The sequence below is a fragment of the Dromiciops gliroides genome, chromosome 3 (genome assembly GCF_019393635.1).
Source record: "Dromiciops gliroides isolate mDroGli1 chromosome 3, mDroGli1.pri, whole genome shotgun sequence".
NCBI classification, from domain to species: Eukaryota; Metazoa; Chordata; class Mammalia; order Microbiotheria; family Microbiotheriidae; genus Dromiciops; species Dromiciops gliroides.
Genome location: NC_057863.1, coordinates 437,497,259 through 437,519,371, shown reverse-complemented (window position 1 = coordinate 437,519,371; position 22,113 = coordinate 437,497,259). Strand labels below are relative to the sequence as shown.

The 22,113-nt window shown below is 38.6% G+C and overlaps 1 protein-coding gene across 3 annotated transcripts in view; it reads right to left on the bottom strand.

Moving 5' to 3' along the window:
- LNPK (lunapark, ER junction formation factor) overlaps nucleotides 1–21,190 on the bottom strand; it is an 85,380-nt gene extending 64,190 nt beyond the window's left edge. For 2 of the 3 annotated variants that reach the window (XM_043994608.1, XM_043994610.1), the window contains exons 1-4: nucleotides 21,055–21,190; nucleotides 12,599–12,687; nucleotides 6,142–6,183; nucleotides 5,111–5,298 (exon numbers count right to left, since the gene is read on the bottom strand). In XM_043994608.1, the coding sequence (XP_043850543.1) occupies nucleotides 5,111–5,298; nucleotides 6,142–6,183; nucleotides 12,599–12,625 (257 nt within the window). In that variant the 5' untranslated portion in view covers nucleotides 12,626–12,687; nucleotides 21,055–21,190. Of the gene's footprint in view, nucleotides 1–5,110; nucleotides 5,299–6,141; nucleotides 6,184–12,598; nucleotides 12,688–20,813; nucleotides 21,007–21,054 lie in introns of those variants that run through there. The other variant, XM_043994609.1, reaches the window with a different exon arrangement.
- Between the last annotated feature and the right edge of the window lie 923 nt (nucleotides 21,191–22,113).

Sequence of the window (22,113 nt, the reverse complement as noted above, 5' to 3'; positions counted from 1 at the left end):
CTCATCTCTGCCTCTTGCTTACTTGGACTTCTTCAAGTTTCAGATAAAATTCCTCCTTTTACAAGCTTTTCCCAGTGCTCCTTAATCTTAATGCTTTCTCTGAGCCAACTTATCTAGTATATGTCTTGTTTGTACATAGTTGCATACATGTTTTCTCCCCCACTAGACTGTGAGCTCCTTGAGAGCAGAGGGTGATGTTTTTATGCTTTCCTTTCTATCCCCAGTGCTTGGCACATTTGTTGTTCAGTAATTCAGTTGTGTCCTACTCTGAGACCTCATGGACCATACCGTCCATAGAATTTTCTTGGCAAAGATACTGGGGTGGTTTGTCATTTCCTTCTCCAGTGGATTAAGGCAAAAAGAGGTTGTGACTTACTCAAGGTTATACTGCTATTAAGTGTATGAGGCCAAATTTAAACTCAGGTCTTCCTGACTTCAGCCCCAGAATTCTATACACTGAGCCATGTAGCTGCCCCATCCACATACAAGGTGCTTAATAAGTCCAAGTTAACTAACTAATGATTTACATGTTGTCTACCCCATTTGAATGTACACTCCTTGAAGGCAGAAACCTTTTGTTTTATTTCAGTTTCTGTCCTCCCCGTGTGTCCCCATAATTTATCACAGTGCTTAGCACAACATGAATGACAATCTCCTGGGCTCAGTTCCTCTGCATAAGCTTCTTTTCCGATGTATGAAAAAAGGAGTGGAAAGCCACAGAAGTAGTACTCATCTGAGTACATTTTCTATCCCCTGAGTAAAACTTATATGGCTTGGATTCTACAGCTCTGGAACTTGCAAGAAAAGTGTTCAAGGGAGTTCTATAAGTATGACCTAGATGATTTGCCTTTGACTATCAGCTACTGCAACATAGATGGAAGATATCTTGACAACCAAAACCTTTTCTGACTATAGAGACTTTCTACTATAAAGGCTATTTAATATTACATTTCTGGTTTTAGTACCAATTGGGAAGTGATGGGGAGATTAGATATTATATACAGTCACCTTAAATATGAAAAGTAAAGAATAATGTTGAGAATAAGGAACAAGATGAAAGGCAAGAGGCAAGAAAAGTAGATTTAAATCAGATTAAAAATTAAGTTTCTCATTACTTTGTTCAGCTAATATGCCACAAGGTTTTGGTAGAGATGGCAAAATATTGGACAGATGACTTGTCCCAAATTTAAATATCCCAATACTAAGGATCTGAGATGTCTGAAATATATAGCAAGCAGTCCTTTTTTTTTTTTTTAAGTGAGACAATTGGGGTCAAGTGACTTGCCCAGGGTCACACAGCTAGTAAGTGTTAAGTGTCTGAGGCTGGATCCGAACCCAGGTACTCCTGACTCCAGGGCCAGTGCTTTATCCACTGCGCCACCTAGCTGCCCTGCAAGCAGTCCTTTTTACAGACATATCTGGGGGTTCTGAAAAATACCACAATTGGAAGCAGAATATAAGGTAGAAACTGATGTGTCTTTTGCTGTTACTGTTCATACAAACTATTTAAATTTCCAATGGAAAAAAGAAAACCAAGCCTTATCCTGGAAAGTGGTCCACATAACAAATGCACAAGAGCAGGGAGAAAAAACCTGGTAAGCCTTCCTCACTTTCAAGCAGTTTTTGTTTTGATTTCTGTTTAAAACTACCATCAGTGACAAAGTCATAAACTTTACTCAATTTAGAGAAAAAAATTAGAAATGAATGGCTGCTAGATGCGTCCTATACTTAATATATCATGGCGGTTAAGAAATTACTGAAATTAAAACATAAAGCTTCATCAGTTGGGAACTGTCACAAATGTGACTGAGCCAAAACAGTACAATCATAGTGACACAGGAGGTACAGTAAAAACTTTGTTGTAGTCAAAATAGAGATCAGTCTAAATAATTCAGCATTTTAAAATTGTTTGTTCCTCTCAAGTATAAGGAGTTAAAATTTAAAAGGCATTTAAACCAATTCATTAGAGAAAATTCTTTTCAAAATAAGAATATGTAGCAGTTCGCTATTTTTTTTTTCCTGCAGGGCAATGGGGGTTAAGTTACTTCCCCAGGGTCACACAGCTAGTAAGTGTCAAGTGTCTAAGGCCACATTTGAACTCAGGTCCTCCTGCCTCCAGGGCCGGTGCTCTATCCACTGTGCCACCTAGCTGCCCCCAGCACTTCACTATTAAAACATTTTACACACACATTTTCACAGCTGAGCCTTAAAACAATCTCAACTGAAGTATGTAGTGAAAATACTACTAACTATACTTTATAAATAAAAAACCAAGGCTAGAGAGCTGATTTGTCCAAGCTCACACGGCTAATAAGTAATTGAGTTGGAACCCTGAAATCTAGGCCTAATTCCAACTCCAAGGGCTCTTTCCATGATATTACACTACTAAAGGAGATACAATTGAACCCTCTCCTTGGTGATATTAGTTTACCTTTAATTAGAACTAACAAGGTAGAAGTCCTGCCAAACCTTTTTTGAATAAAAATATTTTTTAACCAGAAAACTATGTGGAAACATATACTGTTAAGGCAGGTTTAAAATTGCTTTTAAAATTTTTACTTAGGGGGCAGCTAGGTGGCACAGTGAATAGAGCACCTGCCTGGATTCAGGAAGACCTGAGTTCAAATCTGGCCTCAGACACTTAACACTTACTAGCTGTGAGACCCTGGGCAAGTCACTTAACTCTCACTGCCCCGCCAAAAAAAAAAAGTTTTACTTAGATAAACATATGCTTTACAACCTTGTTTGCAGTATGTTTTCCTTTTTTTGTCAATGAAACAAAAGTAACTTCAATATGGCACATGCCTAAATTATAATAAATTTCAAATTAGATTCCAAATTAAATTTTATTATATGTAGAAATTTTGCTTCCCTACTTCCTACCTCTAGATAGAATTCCTAGATCAAAGTAACTGACCACCTTCCAGCTGTTAGCAACATGACTCCTCATATTTTCCATGTCACAATCAAGTGAAATGATATAAGCCAGCCAATTACAAACTGGTGTTCCCAAGGGACTGAGGAAGAGAGATGTATAAGGGTTGGAGCCAGAAAAGCCTGAGGTAGTTATTTCAAAGCAATGGAAAGGATTGAAGAACAAGAACAAGTAAAGGTAGAATAAGGCTGCCTTTTTTAGAGACAGATGATTTTCCCCATTCAGTACACTACCTGACTGAGCATAAAGCTGGCTATTAAACTCATGCAGTTAACGAAAGGAAGCTTGAAATATGCCAAAAGTGCAAGCCATATGTTCTCAGCTCACTCAAGCTCACAGAGAAAGGATGGAAAATATAAATATGAAAAAGAGAAGTCAGATACATAGTGGACAGGGTATTGGAATTGAAGTCTGGAAGACCTGAATTCAAAACTTACCTCAAATAATAGCTATGTGACCCTGGGCAAATCACTTAATCTACCTCTACTTCAATTTCCTCATTTATTAAAAAAAAAAAAAAAAAAGAGGCAGCTAGGTGGCGCAGTGGATAAAGCACTGGCCTTGGATTCAGGAGGACCTGAGTTCAAATCCAGCCTCAGACACTTGACACTAGCTGTGTGACCTTGGGCAAGTCACTTAACCCTCATTGCCCCACAAAAAGTTAAAAAAAAAAATACAGAGAGTCAGGTTCAATTATCTCTAGGGTCTTTTTAAGATCTGAATCTATGAGCCTGTGACCCCAACTGGACTGAAAAGGAAATTCAGTCAGGGAAAAAGATATTTTCCCCATCCTATTCCTTAAGAAATAGATTAGGACAATAGAGATCCTCCTTTTTTCAAAATTTCCTCACTTTCCTCAGGTAATAAAATGAGTCTGCAGGAGTAGAATGGATTGGATGAGCCAAAGACACAGGACTTGGGAGGCTCGAAGGAGAAATTAAATTAGAAAATAGAAGAGGAGTTCCCCTTTTCTGTGGCCCTTTTTTGTAGATTGAGGGCCTCCAGGGTCCTAGGAATTCTTTCTAGAGTGTCTGACCAGGAATTTCAACATAACTCAAACTCCATGGAAAGGTATACCCCATTTAATTTCCTATGTATACATGCCTTCTCTGTAAAGCTAATAACTCCTAAGAATTTTTATAGAAGATAAAAATATCCATGCAAAGTAGTTATCTGGCAGACTTGCAAATTTATCTATAAAAATATCCCCAAAACAATAACAGTATATTTAATTATTGTATGCTCAACAGCTATATATCCTTGTTTTCAAGGACAAACTAGAGTTATCATGTACAATCTGCCAAGCCACATTACTGCCAGAGTCAAAAGATCCCAAGTTCACAGTACGCTTAAACATAAGCAAAATACATTTCAGTAGAATGACAATCTAATTCTGGTAGGGAAAAAAGAGGAAATTTTGGTAACAGAGCTTCTCCATTTCCTGACCACTACCATTTTTTGTGTATTTGTTTAAATAAGCCTAAGGAACTCAGGATTACTGTTTATTATATTCAGTCATAGTATCATAGCTAGAATAGAAAGCACCAAAGAGAGACAGGATTTCAAAGAAAAACATGGAAGTATGAATAATAAAACCTTAAAGCACTATGCACATTCATAAGCCTATATACAAATTTGTAAAAGTTAGGACAATGCTAGTTCTTATAGGTTCACTAAAGACAGCATATAATGTTTAAGAGATATATTTCCTGCTCCAAATAGTTGCTATGGAAGATTACTTTTACAAAGTAATATTCCCATTTAAAGATGAAAAGCTAGTATTTTTATAACAATGAAAGTGAAACCTATATCCTCTTTAACATAATACTCCAGTATTAGTATAGTAATTATCACTACTAAATTTTTTATTTCAAAGCTTTAAAGCGCACAAGCATCATTATATTATATCACATCCCAGAAAGCTTAGTCTTTGGATACTGGGTGCTCCATCAGAAGAAGTTACCTAACATAAGATCTCTGCCACAAATATTGCTCTACTATTTTAAAAATACATAAAACAAATCTTCAAACTGTCAAAAAGCAAACCCAAGCATTCAAATGCTTGTAAGAAGCCTCACTGATACTTTAATCCACAATAAAAGGAGCTGAACAAAGGAAACTGGCTATTTGAGGAAAGAGAACATCAAAAGAAAAATGAAATATATATTTACTTACATCAATGGAAATGCAAAAAATGGGAGTGTCATAGTGAGTCTTGCTGTAAATTCATCCGGAAGATACCACAAGTATACTACTATGCAAGTAAACAGGTAAAGAAGTGAGGAGTAGAGGAGTAACCTTCCAACCCATAGTTTCTGTAATCTTTGATTTTTCTCTCTAAATTCTTCTAACGCTTGGATTTCCTATTAAGAGAGAATTGTCACAGGTTACTGAACCTCAAAATTGAAACATTAAACAATTACTGAAACATTAAAAATAACTTTCTCCTGCTCATATTTCCATTTACAAAATCCTTCTACTTAAATATTTAATTATGCTTTATCCTCAGAAAAATTAATATATTTATGTTTTATAATGACCAATATCATCTGATAATAGCCTAAAATCATGCCTTAAGTTTTCATATGCTTTTAAAAGTCAAACTAATTGTTGCAAGTCCTTTACCAGAAAGAAATTGTGGCTATAGCCACAAAAGCAAAAGTCACTTACTAACTTTTTGTGTCATGGACCCCTCTTCTGACAATCTAGTGAAATCTACAGACCCCTTCTCAGAATAATGATTTTAAACATAAAATATATAGGATTACAAGGGAACCCACTAATAATTAAATACAGACATCAAAATACTTTTTAAAACCACAGGTTCATAGAAGCCAAGTTAAAAACCCTTGCACTAAAGGGATAATCACCATGACACTGGTAAAAGGATACTGAAAACTGTACAAGGTGAAAATGTGTATATACTTAGAGCTTAGTTTACTCTATCAGCAATCCTGATTTACACTATACTGAAGATCTGATTTCACTCTGACAGATTCCATTACCTGACACAAATGTCTAGACTCTAGTACAATTTGATTTTTTGAGATTGTATTACAACAAGGTTTTTACCCAACTTATTTCTTACTAGTATAATTCTAATTTTGTAGATCAGGTTTTGTTTCCAAATGAATGGATGCTATTTTACATGCAATGAAATAATTTTCCATTCAGGTCTGGAGATCTTTCAGGATTAAAGAACATACCTTATCTATATTTTCCAGAACTTCTACTGTTGAAGGTTTTGCCTGTTTACAAAAGGAAAAAAAGGGGAAAATGGAGACTTAGAATTTGTCACCATAAAACCTACTTTCACATTCACTCGAAACTTGGGTATGTATGCACCAGTAAATACTAAACCAAAAGACATTTCTCTTGATCCAAATTTGTATTTTCCCAAATATCATCATATTGGAAATCTGTTTCTAAGTAATCATAGACATTTATGAATCTTTTGTGCTTAAACAAGAATAACTATCAAATAGAAATGAAGTATTTTCTAGTAAACAAAAATTCTTATGAGGACATAAAAAGCATTTTTATAACCCCTATCTTTTTCTTCAAGATACAAAAGGTAGTTAATTCTCACAGAAACAAAATCAAATCTACCTCAGTCTCTCTGGAAAACAATTTCACAATTGGAAAAATAAAATTACTTATTTTCCACAACAACAACAAAAGCTACTTAAACCTTTAAGTCATGTAAACTTTAAATAGGTGCCAATTCTTTAAAGGAATCTGATTTTCTGTAAAATCATTTAAAATCTTGCAAAACTATGAAAACCAATAAATTAAGTTATGCCTAGTTTTTCTAAAATATTCCTTAGTAGTTTTCTACAAGGAAAGAAATATCTATTTTGATTTTGAGGCAGTTAGGCATTTGTAGTGGATAGGACAGGCTTGTCCTCAGGAAGACCTGAGTTTGAATCATACATTGGATACCAACTATCTGTTGGACCCTGGAAACATCACTTAACATCTCTCAATGTCAGTTTCCACTGTAAAAAAAATTAACTTAATCTAATCTAATCTGGAAAAAATTATATAACTGTACTTATATGAAAAATTATAAGTTTAGAAAAATTCTAATTTGGGCCATAAGTCCCTTCATGGTCACCATTCAAATGTGAAAACATTTTATTCACTACTTGCCTAATTTGGGGGGCCTAATGTGACTGCAAGGCCTAATCTTACTGGTGGACCCTAATCTGGGGACTTTTGACTGGCTGGCTATCTGACTGCTATTAATTTCCAAAGCCAATCTGTTAGGGCCTTTTATAAAGTTCTACCACAATTGCTCCTCCCAAATTGATAAGCAAAAGATTAAGAAGTCTCTTAATTAAATAACCAAAGCAGAATTTTTTAATAAAAATCAATGTAAGAGATAAGGGTTTGTTTGTTTTTGTTGTTGTTGTTGTTTTTGCGGGGCTACGAGGGTTAAGTGACTTGCCCAGGGTCACACAGCTAGTGGCAAGTATCTGAGACTGGATTTGAACTCAGGTCCTCCTGAATCCGAGGCCCTTGCTTTATCCACTGCTTTATCCATTGTGCCACCTAGCTGCCCCGAGATAAGGGTTAAGAAATGCAAATTATACAACCTGTCTGCTTTTAATATAAGGGCCATTGCCACCTCTTGCCTTAGGGTATACGCCAGCTTTCTCCAACTTTCACTCCTTCACTCCAACTCTGCTTTCACTGCTCCACTCCTTTCTTCTAACTCCAAGCCCCTTTCACTTTGTTGACCCCCTGAAAAGCCCCTTAGCGTCCTCACCTCTGTTGCCAACCCCCTGGCATCTCTAGCGTCTCTGTATCATAGCCCTTCCTCGCTTTCTCCAACCTCCTGAGCCCTCTGTTTTCTTAATCTTCCAGCCTTCTCCCAAACTCTGTAGGTCTGCCTCTGTTTCACTAGCTCTCCTGCTTCATTTTCACTTCTCTCTCACTACTGTAGCATGAACCCCTGAAAAGCCCCTTACTCTGTACCGCTCCTTCCTCTGTCTTTCTCCTCTCTTATTGTCTTCTCCAACCTCCTTGTACCATCCGCCCCCGTCAGCGTCTCTAGTGTCCCTTTTTTATTAACTCTCTCTCTCTCAAGTGAAATCTGGGGCTGGCCTTCCCCAAGGCCGGGCAAGCCCGTGCTCCCCAGGCCGAGCTGGGGGGTGGGTGAAGCAAACCCCAGCCTCTCTGAGGGTTTTTGTGGGCCTCCCCATGTGCACACAGGCAGCACTGTGACACTTAGCCGGCTCAGAGGCCCCCCACCGAGCTGAAGTGGAAGGGGAGGGGCCCTAGCTCCTCTTACACAGAAAAAGCCCCTGAGGGCCTAAGGCTTTTTCATCTCAGCCCAAAGGCAGGGTCCCCAAATCACAATAAATTTCCACACCACATTTGTAAAATAAGAATAATCATGAGGAACAAAGTGATATGCAATCCTTAAAAGCTATGTAAATGTTACTTACTGCTATTGCTATCATCATCAAGGAATCAAGAACACTGTTAGTCAAGGGTTTGGGTTTCACAAATTTGAACAATCCCCTGAAGAGTGAGAGAAATTCAAATCTGCCAAGATGCCTCATATGCCATTTGAGAAAACTCATGCTTAACATTTAGCAGAGCTTCTCTAGCCTTTAGCTCAAAGCTTGGAACTTACAATGTTTGTTGACTTGACTTGAATATGCCATATAAACTTTTGTAGCCTAGTTAGTATTAAAATGCAATCTGCTGTCATTACCACAAAACACACATAAAAAATGCAGGGTAAAGGGAAAGGTAAGCAATGAAATTGGTAGCTAGGCAGGATAAGGGGTACATTTCCATTTTGCTATTTGTTGTATTTCTTCCCTGTCAATCACAGATTAGATCTTATCCTACATTATAAAGTTCATTTTCTGGATATTCTTAACAGTAATAATAAGCAAACTGCATAATTATTCGTTGCATAATACCTGCTCTTGTATTTAAAAATGACAACCATATAATTTGAATTCACAAGATAAAAATTTTATATACCTCTCCAAACACATGACCATTAAATAAAATTCCCTTACAAATGTTGCTGCTTAATGTTTTTCTAAAACTGGAACTGTTTAATGAGGATGTTGCACATGCATTAAGTAGAAATAGAGATTCTAATATTCAATTACGTAACACTTGATTCCAAATAACTTTAAAAGAAAGCAGAGACCTAAAAACACCTGAGAAGAAAACTAGACTTTTTTTTTAAAGGATTATAAATAAAATGAAGATAGTAAGTATGAAGTACAGCATCTTGTCACTCACTACCCATTACCACTTTCAGGCTCTCCCTCTACTCACTCCCTCAGTCACCCACCAGAAACTTTTCCTTTGATTCATTCAGTCCAAATCTTCCACCCAATTAAACTTCTGGTAGCTGCTGTTTACCTGCCTCCAGGACATTCCCCTTCTTCCCTCCATAAATTCAGAGCCTGGCTCAATCCTCTCATTCCCAACTCCTGCCCTCCTACCAGGGGACTTCACCATATATACTGAACCTCCTTCAGATACCTTAACCTCCTACTTCTGTAACTTACTCATTTCCTATGACCTAGTTCTCAGCCACACACAACAATGGTCATACCTTTTAATCTTGTCATCTCCCACAAAAGGACCATTTCCAGGTTCATGAACTCTTAAATTCCCTTATCTAATCACAAGTCATTTTCTTTCCACCTCTCCCTCCACCTTGTACTTAATCTGTTCTCTGTACACACCATGACCTCCAATTACTTAATTCTTCAGTTCTTTCCCAAGACATCACCCCTGCATTAGCTACATTTACCTCCCTTCCCCATCTTTACCCCTTGATGATGTTTAACTCTACACTATCCATTTCTCTATAGTCTCTTGCCTTGCCAAAGGCTCAGTCTTAGATCACTCCCACTTTTCACTGCTTTTGTTCCTACACTTGTACTGCTGAATGAAACTGGAAAAAAAATCACAAAACCGTGCCGAGGCCAGAGTCCACCAGTTTATGTTAGATAATCTCAATTGGGCCCTCAATGCAACAATACAATCCTTTTACACCTTCCTAATTGACTAAGCCCTCCCACTTAAGACATTTTCCAAACCTTTCTATCCCTCATCAAAATTCCCACAGTCCCCCCCCCCCAATATCCTCGCCTTATATTTCACTGAAAAAACTGAGGCCATTTGCTAGGAGCTCCCTCTTTTTCCCTATGAAGAGAGAATTGTCACATGTTATTGAACTCACCATGTTACTGAATTTCTCCTCTCATATCATTCAGATAACTTCTGCCACCATTCCCTCTTTTACCCATTTCATGGAGTAACCCTTCTCCTTACCCAGACAAACCCCTCTATAGACACAAGTCATCCAACTCTACCCTATCTTCTCCATACAATTGCCCCTTTATCGTCTCCAGTCTCACTTTTTTTTTCCATTCTTCCTCTCTGCCGGCTGCTTCCTTACTGCTTACAAAAATTTCCATGTCTCTCCCATCTTCAAAAAACTTTTACTTGGGGGCGGCTAGGTGGCACAGTGGATAAAGCACCGGCCCTGGATTCAGGAGTACCTGAGTTCAAATCCAGCCTCAGACACTTACTAGCTGTGTGACCCTGAGCAAGTCACTTAACCCCCATTGCCCCGCAAAACAAAACAAAACAAAACAAAAAAAAACCTTTTACTTGATCCATCCATCTCCACTACCTACCATCCTATCTCTTCCCTCCCTTTTATGGCTAAACTTAAGAATGTTGTCTACAATTCGAGCTTCCATTTCCTCTCATTCTCTTCTTAATTCTCTACAATCTAGCTTCTGACCTCTCTCCAAATTTACCAATGATCTCTTAGTTCCCAAATCCACATGGGCTTTTCTCAGTCATCAACCTTCTCTCTGACAATGTCAATCATCCTGTTCTCCTCGATGCTCTCTTGTCTGTAGGTTTTCACGGCTCTCTCTCCTGATTCTCTTCCTACCTGTCTGACTGCCCCTTCTTTGCTTGCATCTTCATCCACGTAACCATCCTTTAAAATTAAGGGGTGCCCCAAGGCTCTGTCCTTGGCCCTCTTTTCTTTCTACAGTATTTCTCCTGGTGATCTCAACAGCTTCCATAGATTCAATTGTCATCTCTATGTAAATGATTCTCAGATTCATCCAGCCATAACTTCACATCTCCAACTGCCTACTGGACATCTAGAACTGGATGTCCAAAACTGAATTCATTAGCTTTTCCAAAAATAATCTCACCTCTTCCCAATTTCCCTTTTACTACTGAGGGCACCACAATTAAAACCTAGATGTCCTATCCACTCCTTTCTCTCTCTCATCACCAACATCCAAACAATTAATTAGTCCTGTCATTTCTATCTTTGTAACATCTTTTGTATATATCCTTTTTCTCCTCTGACACTGCAAACACCCTGATGCAGGCCTATATCACCTCACACATAGACACTATTACAATAGGCAGCTAGTTGGTCTTCCTGCCTCAGGTCTCTCCCCACTCCAGTCCACCCTCCACTCAGCTATCAAACTGATCTTCCTAAAGTTGAATTAAGTGAACAGAACCAAAAAACACTGTACACAATAACAGCAAGTAACAGTAACATTGTGCAATGATCATATATGATGGACTTAACTCTTCTCAGCGATGCAATGTTCTAAGACAATTCCAAAAGACTCATGATGGAAAATGATCTCTACATCCAGGAAAAGAACTATGGAGTCTAAACACAGATTAAAGAATACTAATACTATTTTCACTTTTTTGTTGTTTTTTTCCTTCTCGTGGTTTCTCCCTTTTGTTCCGATTCTTCTTTCACAACATGACTAACGTGGAAATATGTTTAACATGACTGTACTATATAACCTAAAGCATAAGTCTGACAATATCAATGCTGATTCAATAAACTCCAATGGCTCCCTATTACCTTCAGTATCAAATCTAAAATACTGTATTTGGCTCTTAAACACTTTCATAACCTGGCCCCTCTCTACTTTTTCAGTCTTCTTACACCCTACTCCCCTTGCCCATGTACTCTATGATCCATAACACTCCATCTCAACACTCTGTGCATTACACTGGGTTTCCTCCATGCCTAGAACTCTTGGCTTCCTCATCTCTGCCTCCTGGTTTCCCTGACTGCCTTCAGGTCCCAGCTAAAATCCCATTCTCCATAAGAAGAAGTCTTTCCCAATCTTCTTTAACGACTTCCCTGTAAAATTATCTCTGATTTATCCTTTATATATAACCTGGGCTTGAGTTCTAATTTTGTGGCCCTAAGCAAGTCACTTCACTGCTGTGAGCTTTAGTTTCATGTCTGTAGAAAATTATTGTCTGCACCTCACAAGCTGTCATGAGGCTCAAATGAAATGATATTGACAGAATGTTTTGCAAACTTTAAAGCACTATATAAATGTCAGCTATTCATTTTAGTAAATCAGGAGACGCCCGAGTTATGAGACAACTCGACTGATCTGAACTTTCTTTTTTAAAACAAGGACAATCAAATGGGGCAGAAAAGAGAACACAAAAAAAAACAAAAAATCAAGGATTAGTGATAATATCCAAATAATATTCTATTCCATACCACACAATTCCATACCACACAACTGATTTTTGTAAATAACTTTTTATGTCAGATTATTATCTCAAACTTAAGAACTAGTTTAAAAAATAAAAACTTACCCTCCATCGAGAAAATAATCCTCCCATCTTTTATCTTTGAAGACAGGATAGACTGGTGCCTTTCATCAATTTTGTAATGGAATTCACAGCTAGAAATAAAATTACGTGTTTATTTATTTTCATGTTATATGCACAAAATATATCTACCATTTATTCCAAAGTGTTATGCTTATGGTGCCAATAAACACTAATTTTTTCTAACTTTTTTGAAAATTATGACAATTTAGGAATGAATGACCACTTATTAAGCAACTACTATATACCAGGAACTATAAGGTAGGGACTGGGGATACAAAGACAAAAATCAAGGTTCTCCCTGCTCTCAAGTTTCTTACATTAAAGGATCTTACATGGAAGAGGAAACAATGTAAAACATGTTCACAAGTAAATACAAAATATATGCAAAAGCAATTTCTGCTGAAGCCAGGTTGCAAATGGTTATAAATCTAGTAAGAGGAGATGATATACAGGTAAAGTATAGACACTTTATTTTCTAAGAGGGAGGTTATAAAAAATCTAGAGAGAGAATCAGATAGGCTTGAGGGGGTCATGGACTCAAGTAATGGTTTTTGCATACAAACATTGATTGCCCCTTAACTTAGTAGCTTATCTTTTTCATACTACCCACTATTCTAATCAGACACTATCTTTTGCTTGTGCTGCAACAGTTTAAAAATAATAGACAGAGTACAACCTTTGACCTTCACCCAACGGGAATAAAAAAGCTAATTGGCTAATTTATGGGATGTAGTAGTTGATTTCTTAGTAAAACTGAAATATTCCTTATAACATCCTGAAAATTAAAAATCCTGGACCCAAGGTCAATTGTATGACAAGTCTGAACTTCATCAAATTGTGTCCAAAGAGTTTGGGTAGGTATTGCCACAAACTAAAGAATATGTAGCCAAAATTCATGATAATGTTATAGGAAAAGACTGCATATCAGTGCCAAGATATCTATACAGTACTTAGTATAGGTAAACTACTTTTTAAAAAACGGAAATGGAAAAGTCTACTGCAAAATTTAAGCATATATAAGTATAAATGTGAATATCTTTAAAGCTAAATAAAAATTATTTGGTGGCTTGTGTGACCTACTGTTCACATTCCTTTATTAACAGATGATTTTAAATTGACTATATAAGATTTTATTGGCCTTATGGCTCCCTTGAAATAGTTTTCAGGGATTCAGGCAGATACTTGTGGGTATGAGAAGACATAAAAGGAATTAGTTCATAACTTGGTAAATTAGTATTGTCACATGTTTATTCATAGCAAAGTTGTCCATCTCTCTTCCAATTAACTTAGCCAGAACATTTACATATATATACACACACACACATATACATAACATGTATATAAAATCATTTGAGAGAGAACCCTTACAATTATGGAGATAAGACTTTAAGCTCCTTGAGGCCAGGGGCTGTCTTTTTCTTTTTGTATCCCTGCCACTTAGCACAGTGCCTAGTACATAGTAAGAGATTAATAAAAATTGACTGATTGTTCCTACAAATTATATTACCTAAGCCTTGAAGGAAGCTAGAGATTCTAGGAGATGAAGATGAGAAAGGAATACATTTCAAACATAAGAACTTCTTCTATTAAGGTAGAGAAACAGAATTCTGAGTTTGGGGAACCTGTATGGGAATCACTTTCGGGGGAATATAGAGTGAATTTTTTTCATTTTATCCTAAAAATAAAAGGAAGCCACTGAAAGTTTCTGAGCCAAGAAGTAAAATAATCAGACTTGGGCTTTAGGAAGATTATTTTAGCTGTTACAGAGTATGGACTGAATAGGTCCATACATGGATTAAAATATAACAAATTAAAATGAGATGGAACCGTCAGTCAGAAATATAATTTATAGAGCTCAGAGCCACAAAATACAAGGAAGAGAGACTAATGGAGGGAGTAGGACCCACAGTGGTCAAGTGGCAGAGAGAGGCCCAAGAAGAATAAGGACTGAAAATGGGTCAACAAATTTAACAGTTAAGAGATTACTGCTAACCTTGGAGACAACTATATCAGTTAAGTGGTGAGATATGACAGATTTCCTAGGAGCTGAAGTATGGAAGAGAAAAGTATAATGCAGGACAGAGGTGTCAAACACTTGGCCTACATATTCCAAAATGTTTCTCCCTGACTTCAATGTTGATATATTAGTAAAAAAATTAATAAATCTCTATATAAACACATGGCTTTCTAAAACAAAATGAGGCTGAAAGGGTTCCTTATATTTGGTTTAGTGACCCAACCTTTCTATTTAAATTTGACATCACTGACACACAGAATTTCATTTCCTGGGAATTTGGCTAAAGGAAGAGAGATTTGGAGTGTTAGATTGAAGAGATGATAGGGTCAAGTGAAGATTAAGCTTTGCAAAGAGCCTCTGGGACAAGATTTGAATCTAATTTTTCCTGATTCCAAATCAGCACTCTAACCACTACAGCAGACTAATTCTCACAATATAATCCATTCCTCCAGACTGATGTGGAGAATGTCCATCTGACTTAGTAAAGACTCTGAATTAGATATATGTAAAGACATGGCTTTTTTAAGCTAAAAAAAAAAAAAGATTTCCAAAAAGAACTTATTTTTAATAAACATAGAATGATCATTAGCATTCATACGAATGGCATCTGACAACTAGGAACTTAAGTGCTTTAAAAAGTTTACCCTCAGTTTTATTTCCCCTCATTTTGTTTTAAAATGTTTATTTATATTCCTTATGCTTAAAAGGACTCAAGAAATATCTGTTGAATGGAACTGGAATAAAAATAAAGTTTAGCTCAGTTCATTCCTGCTTCCTTCAAACATGCTTAGCCAAAGCTTTTTAACATTCACTTCACTCTCATACCTTCAAGGTACTGTGAGTTTTCTCCACCAGTTTTGGGCATTAAGCATTTATTAAAGCATACCAAGTGTTAGTTAAAAGAGAATACTTGGCTCAGAAAGTCAAGAAAAGGCCTATCTAGCCTAGAGTTCCAGCCTGGTCTGGTTCTTCCTCCAGTCCTCCTCCACCAGCCTGTGAGAGCCTAACTGCCTGCTGAAGCTTCCTCTCTGCCCAAAGGAGAAGCCGTCCTTCCACACTGGTTCAAACTAATGGGATAGCATCGTCCAAATAAATTGGTTCACTGGACTCCAGGGTGGTCCTGTGTTGAGGTCAGAGCCCACAGCCTCTGAGAACACACCCTCTTGAGAGCCAGGAAGATGTGGTTTCAATCAAGTCAACTTCAAGTCAGTCTATCAGCAGAGTCAGTCAATCCAATCAATCCAAATCAATCCCGTGGAGCTGGGGCCTTTGGGCATTGGCAAAGCCCATTATTTTCTCACAAATATTTTCCATCTCTACCACTCAACTGAAACTGCTCTATTAAAGGCCCTCTTTCTACCTTCTTTCTTGGTGATCATCAGCTCCTACAGATTTGATTATCATTTCTAAGCAGACAAATCCAACCCTCATGTTTTACCTGAGCTCTAGTCCTGCATGGGGAAAAAAAAAAGGACAAGGTCTCCCACTACATCAGGGCCATCTCCACTCCTCCTGACCTATTTCTTGCCACTGGACTTGGCTGCAGAGGAAAGAGTGAGGTTGGTGACTTAGCACAACCTTGCCTCACAAATTCAATTTACTTTCAAGTTATGACATCACCTTCCTGAACCAAGGACAAACAACAATCTGTGAGTCTTACATCACCAACTGTCTATTGGATATCTCCACTTGGATGTTTCATGTCCAAAATAGAACTAATTATTTTCCCCCTAAACCTATCTCTCTTCTCATATTTCTATCAGTGGTATTCCAATCTTTCCATTCACCCAGGTCTGCAACCTAGTAGTCATTCATGCTACTCTGTGGACAAGTTCCAGCAATATCTCCAATGCCCATAAATCTTTCAGTTCTATAGTATTTACTCCCTCTCTTGACAAATATGCCAAGAACAGGCCTAGAGCCAGGACCAAAGCCCCCCAAACACCAAAGAGTCTGGATTAAAAGCAGGGAACCTGGGTTTCAATCCTAGCTCTGCTATTTCCTAACTTTGTGACTTGAGGCACAGCACTTAACTTCTCTGGGCCTCAGTTTCCTCCTCTAGCAAAGCAAAGGATTGAACTAAACAGTTATCAAACTTCCTAGTCTCAGAATCCCTTTATGTTCTTTAAAATTAGTGAGGAGCCATTCCCTCAAAGAGCTTTTGTTTGTATTATATCTATTGATATTTACAGTATTACAAATTTTAACATTTTAGTGTTATTATGAAAATGATTTTGTCCTTGAGGATCCTATCAAAGGGTCTCGGGCTCCCCACCCCAAGGGTCCCTAAACCACACTTTGAGAAAAAATGGACTAGATAAATTCTCCCTAAAGTAATTTTCCAGTTCTGAATACAATGAACCCTGTCCTCCTCTAGGCCTAGTCCCACCCCCAAGTCACAATAAATTTTTTAAACCAAATCCCTAGATGCATTTTCAAAAGAGAGATTGAACAAGTTACTATGTTCAAAAGCAATTAATACTTTTACAATAAAGGGTCAGTAAAATATCATTAATTTTTGCCAATTCACAGAATAAAAAAATAGCATGATCCAGCTTAACAACTGTTCTGGAAATTTCTATATAAAGGGAATGGAATAAATCTATGAGTAGTCAATTTAAATTCACATGTAAGAGCCAGTGCATTACTATACATATGAAAATATAAAGTGACTAAATAAGCCAAGTATTTTTCTTCTGCTTTAATTTATGTACACTTTCATAAATTCTCACAACCAGTCCCCTGTGTAGTCCAATCTCAAGGCATATTCCAGCTTCAACAGCCCTGGAAAATATTTCAATGTTATGTACTAACTAATACACTTGCCATTAAATCAGGAGATAGATAAATCTAGTGAGGAGATGGATAAATCCAGTGAAGCTCTCCCTCAAGAATGTGCAAAGAATTTCTCTATTCTTGTTCAGGTGTCAGTGGACCTTGAAATGACTTAAGTTTTCAAATCATGCATTTTCCAATATGTAACACTATCCACTATATTAACTAAATATTTTAAGATGCTACTTTTAAATTTTAGGTTTGCAATTATAATTCAAATCTTAAAGCTTGGATATTCATACTCTTAACCAACATACTATTCAGAATGGATCAGGAACATTATCTTCTAATGTAAGTCACAGTATAACAAATTACAAAATGATAAGTCAAAAGTTTAAGTTATATGTATTTCACATATTAAGTACAATTGTTTTGTCTCCATTTTCTCTAATATAAATAATAAAAGCAAAATAATTCCTCATTTTATTAATATAGTCTCATAGGTCTTTTAGGGAAAAAACAAAAGCAAAGAAGTTTTATTTTGGTTAGGTTTATTTATCAAATTTCTAATATATTTTAACAGAGACTAATCACCAGTATAGCTTCACAATGCCCTGCAATATGCCAGGTATTTCTAAGTACCTAAATTAAGATTCAAGGTGATTTTCCATAAAAGCTGATAACTACAAATTTACTGAGAACTGACTGATTCCCACCTACTCCCTCTTCCCAGGCAGATGAACTGCCTGGGGCTGAATGGTCTTTGTCAATTCCAGAATATAGATCAACTTAAGGAAAATGATTCCTGACCTGGACTTTGTTATTATGTAAAAGGACCCACCTACATTAAGAAGTTTCTATTTAGAGTTAAGTAGCATCATAGTTAACTCAGGAGCAGTTCTATACTTTCTTTTGTTAAAGGTTCATTTATATTAAGTACTTAGTGGTTTTCTGTACTGGAGCAGTCTTTTGGTTCCCTTTCTTCTGTTACCCCATAAAAACCCTGTCCTCTGTTCCCATCTTTGGATATTCCTCACTTCTTGCTTTGCCATACCACGAATCCTCTGCCCCATTAAAGACCTTATTTCTCCTATATTGATTGTTTCCTTAATTTACAGGTTAACAAAGCTTAAACCTTCAAAAAGTAAATATGCTATTAAAATGAGCTACTTATAATTCTGTGTGAATGTAATGATGGCATTAAATTCAACAAAAGAAGACCTTTCAAAAGGATATTACAGGCTATTATGAAATGGCTCAATTTTCAATAATGCAACAAGTATGTATAAATCACCTCTTCATTGTGAGGTTAAAGACAAAAAAGAAATAAAGATAATTTGCTTTTTTAATAAATCACATATATGTACATATGTATTATATCTTCTATTATAATACATGTGTGTTGTATAGTTTTATGTATACAATACATATATTATTGTGTTGTGTATGTCTATAAATCAAACTTGTTTGATAACAGTTATGTATTTGTCAAATATTAATATTATTTTGCATTGTCTGGTCATAACAGAATTGCCTAACTTTGGTTTCACTGATGACAGTTTGCCTATAAAATTTAAGCCTTAAAATTAAACACACCCCCACCACTGCAAAATTCTTTTCTCCTAACTTTGTGACACAGAAAAGATTAACTGAAAAAAGAAAAAAACAAAGAATTAACTGGTCCTTAAGGAGAAAGAACAAGCTGTGGCCCAAGGACAAAAGAGCAGTATTCCTACACAGTTTCAGAACCTAAAAGCAACATGTACCTAAGGAAAGATCCCTAGAGTAAATAAATCCAATCCATGTTCATTTCTCTCACAAGTAATGACTACACCTGGAAACATTATTGTCAATGATGACAACTGGACAGCTGAGAAAAAAAGCTATTCAACAAGCAGTTGAATACTTGCTATACTAGGGGAACAAAGAGAAAACTAAAATAGTTCCTGCCCACAAGGAGCTTACATTAACAGAGGAGCCAAAAAACATATATATATAAAGTAAGTGTGTGTGTGTGCGCGCATGCATGCACTGACAAACACAACTGACAGAACTGACTTTATCTAGTTTCTTTCCCAAGCTAAATTGAATTGTCTGGTGCTGATCAGACTGTCAATTTTAGCTTCTGATAATTTTGTAGATTTCCCAAAACTCTCCTCTACAAAAAGTCTTAAGCTTTCTTTACGTACATTTGCTTGTTATGTAAAAATGACTTGCTTTATGAAACTATTACAGCTTGTTATGTCAAAGAACTATAGGTGAAATCTATGAGGTAATCAACCCGCTCTACCTTTTGTATCCTATATAAACTGTTTCCAGCCCCACTCTTTGGGTATTCTTAGTATCTGGTATGTGATACCACGAGTTATAACTCATCTGTCCCGATTCTATTGTTTTCATTAATTTTCAGGTTAACACATACACACATATATACAAACATACACATATATAAGTACATAACAAAACACAAGCAAATCAGAAGAGAATGGGGTGCCCTGACTCAAAAAATTTCCAAGATTTTTAGACAAGGTTTCAACGTTTCTTTTGAACAGTTTTTCTTTATTTGTTATACTAATGGAGCTTCTGTCTATCGTGGTTTCTACGCTGTTCAAATCGAAAATCTATGGGTGACATTTTAAATAGAATGATTATATCAAGGAATTTTTCTCTGATGTTTTTCTTCTATTGAAAACAAAGGCCTGAGTTCTGAAAGCATTAATAAGAAATTGTATTGCACAAGCAGACAAAACCAGAAGCCTTAACCCGGACAAGGATCCCCAAAGAACTGTCGTTTTCCAAGCAACTTCTAAGAGATCGGTTTCCATGCGCGGGGTATAAGCCTCGTCTCCACGAACCGCAGTCAACAACGTGGAGTTGATCCACCTTTCCTCTTCCTCGTCCCCAAACAAAAACTATCTCCCACAGCCCAAGCTGGGTTCCCGCTCCTCCCGCCCCTCTTCCTCCCCTTGGCCACACCTACACCCCCCCCTCCAACCTACACAGGCTCCCCAGCTCGCCCCTCCCCCCTGTCGGTCTCCGCGACCAAATAAAGAGGCGACTGGCTGGTCAGGGAGGCGCACACGCCCCGAGCCGCTCCCTTCTCTCGGGGCCGGGCAGCATGACACTGACAGTTTTCAGCTCTCTGGGTTGGGAGACGGGAAGAGCTCGCCCCTGAAGCAGCAGTTCTGGCTCTGGACCTACGGGTCCCTCCGCCTCCGCCTCATCCCCATCCCCATCCCCCACCCTCCCGGAGGGGATGCTCGCATCAATCCCGCTCCATCTCCAGAAAGCTCCAAGAGTAAAGAAAAGGCGGGGCTGGGAAAGGCAACTCCCACCCCCACCTCATCCGGGACTGGGAAGACCTCCACCACACACGCCCACACCCCCCGGCCCGGGACCCAGTACCCCTCATCTCCCCTCCCCCTGGCTAGGGCGGCTCGGGGTGCTGGGCATCAACGTGGAAATAGGAGGAGGCGGGTGTGAGTCAGCCCCAGCTTCATGCCCCCCAGTTGCAACCGCCGTCGCCTCAGCCTTTTTCTCTCTTAGGCCAACCCGGTGTTGAGAGGCCAGAGAGAGAGCCGGGGGAGGAAAGGATCCCCGAGCGCCCTCCACCTTGCTCCTTCCCCCACCACTGCCCCAGTTCTACCTGCACGAAGGGGGCCGAGCCCGGCGTTGACGCTCGCTCGCCGCCGCCGCAGTCGCTAGCAGCCTCCCCCCGCCCCGGCAGGCTGCAGCCACTAGTGACAGAGTGCTCCGGCAGCCCCTTCCCATCAAACACCGCGCCCCCGCCATCCGACCAATCAGCAGCGCCGCCCCGCGCGCCGCGCTCCCCTATCACGTGACGGGGGCGGGCAGTTGGAGCGGTTGATGCTGGCAGCTGCTGAGGCCCCTTTGGCTCATCCTCACCCCGACGCCTCTTTTCTCTCTCTGATTGAACCCGAAGTGGCCCACTCTGTTTTTCTTTTTTCTCCATGAGCATTCTGTACCAACTCAGGTGCTCTGCGAATGGAAAACGAGGAGCTGCGAAGCGTCCTCTGGAAGCCCTACGGCCTCTCCGGGCGAAGAGGGCGGGGAAGGATTGTGCCAGTTCTGAGGGGGTCCCCAAATCAGATGTTACTTCCAGATGGCAGCAAGGCAAGCGAATCGCACCCAGCCTCGTGCACGGCCAGTCTCTTACCAGGCCAAGGGACAAATTCACTCCATACCCTGCAGACTGAGCCTCCCACTCTCTGGAGACTTCCAGAGCCGCCACTACCTGGTCTGTCTGGACTAACGTAGCAGCAAATCCTCCTCTCCTGTACCTTCAAATGGCAATTGATGTTAATCTTCGGTTTTCTGAGTTATTTTATTCCTTGGAGCCGGAGCAAAACAGGGCAACGTGGTATAATCAGTAAACAGTCATTAATGGCCTAGCATGTACCAGGCACTGTGCTAAGCGCTGGGATACAAAGGAAAACAAAAGAGTCCCGGCACTCAGGGAGCGTATAGTCTAATGAGGGAGACAACATGCGAACAGATATGTACAAACAAAGACATATACAGGATAAATTGAAGGTAGTCAGCAGAGGGGAGGCACCAGCATTAAGGGGATTCCAGGAAAGGGTTCCTGTAGATCAGGATTTTGCCTGAGACTTGAAGGAAGCCAAGATGCAGAGATAAGGAGCATCCCAGGTATTGAGGGACAGCTGGAGAAAATGCCTTCAAA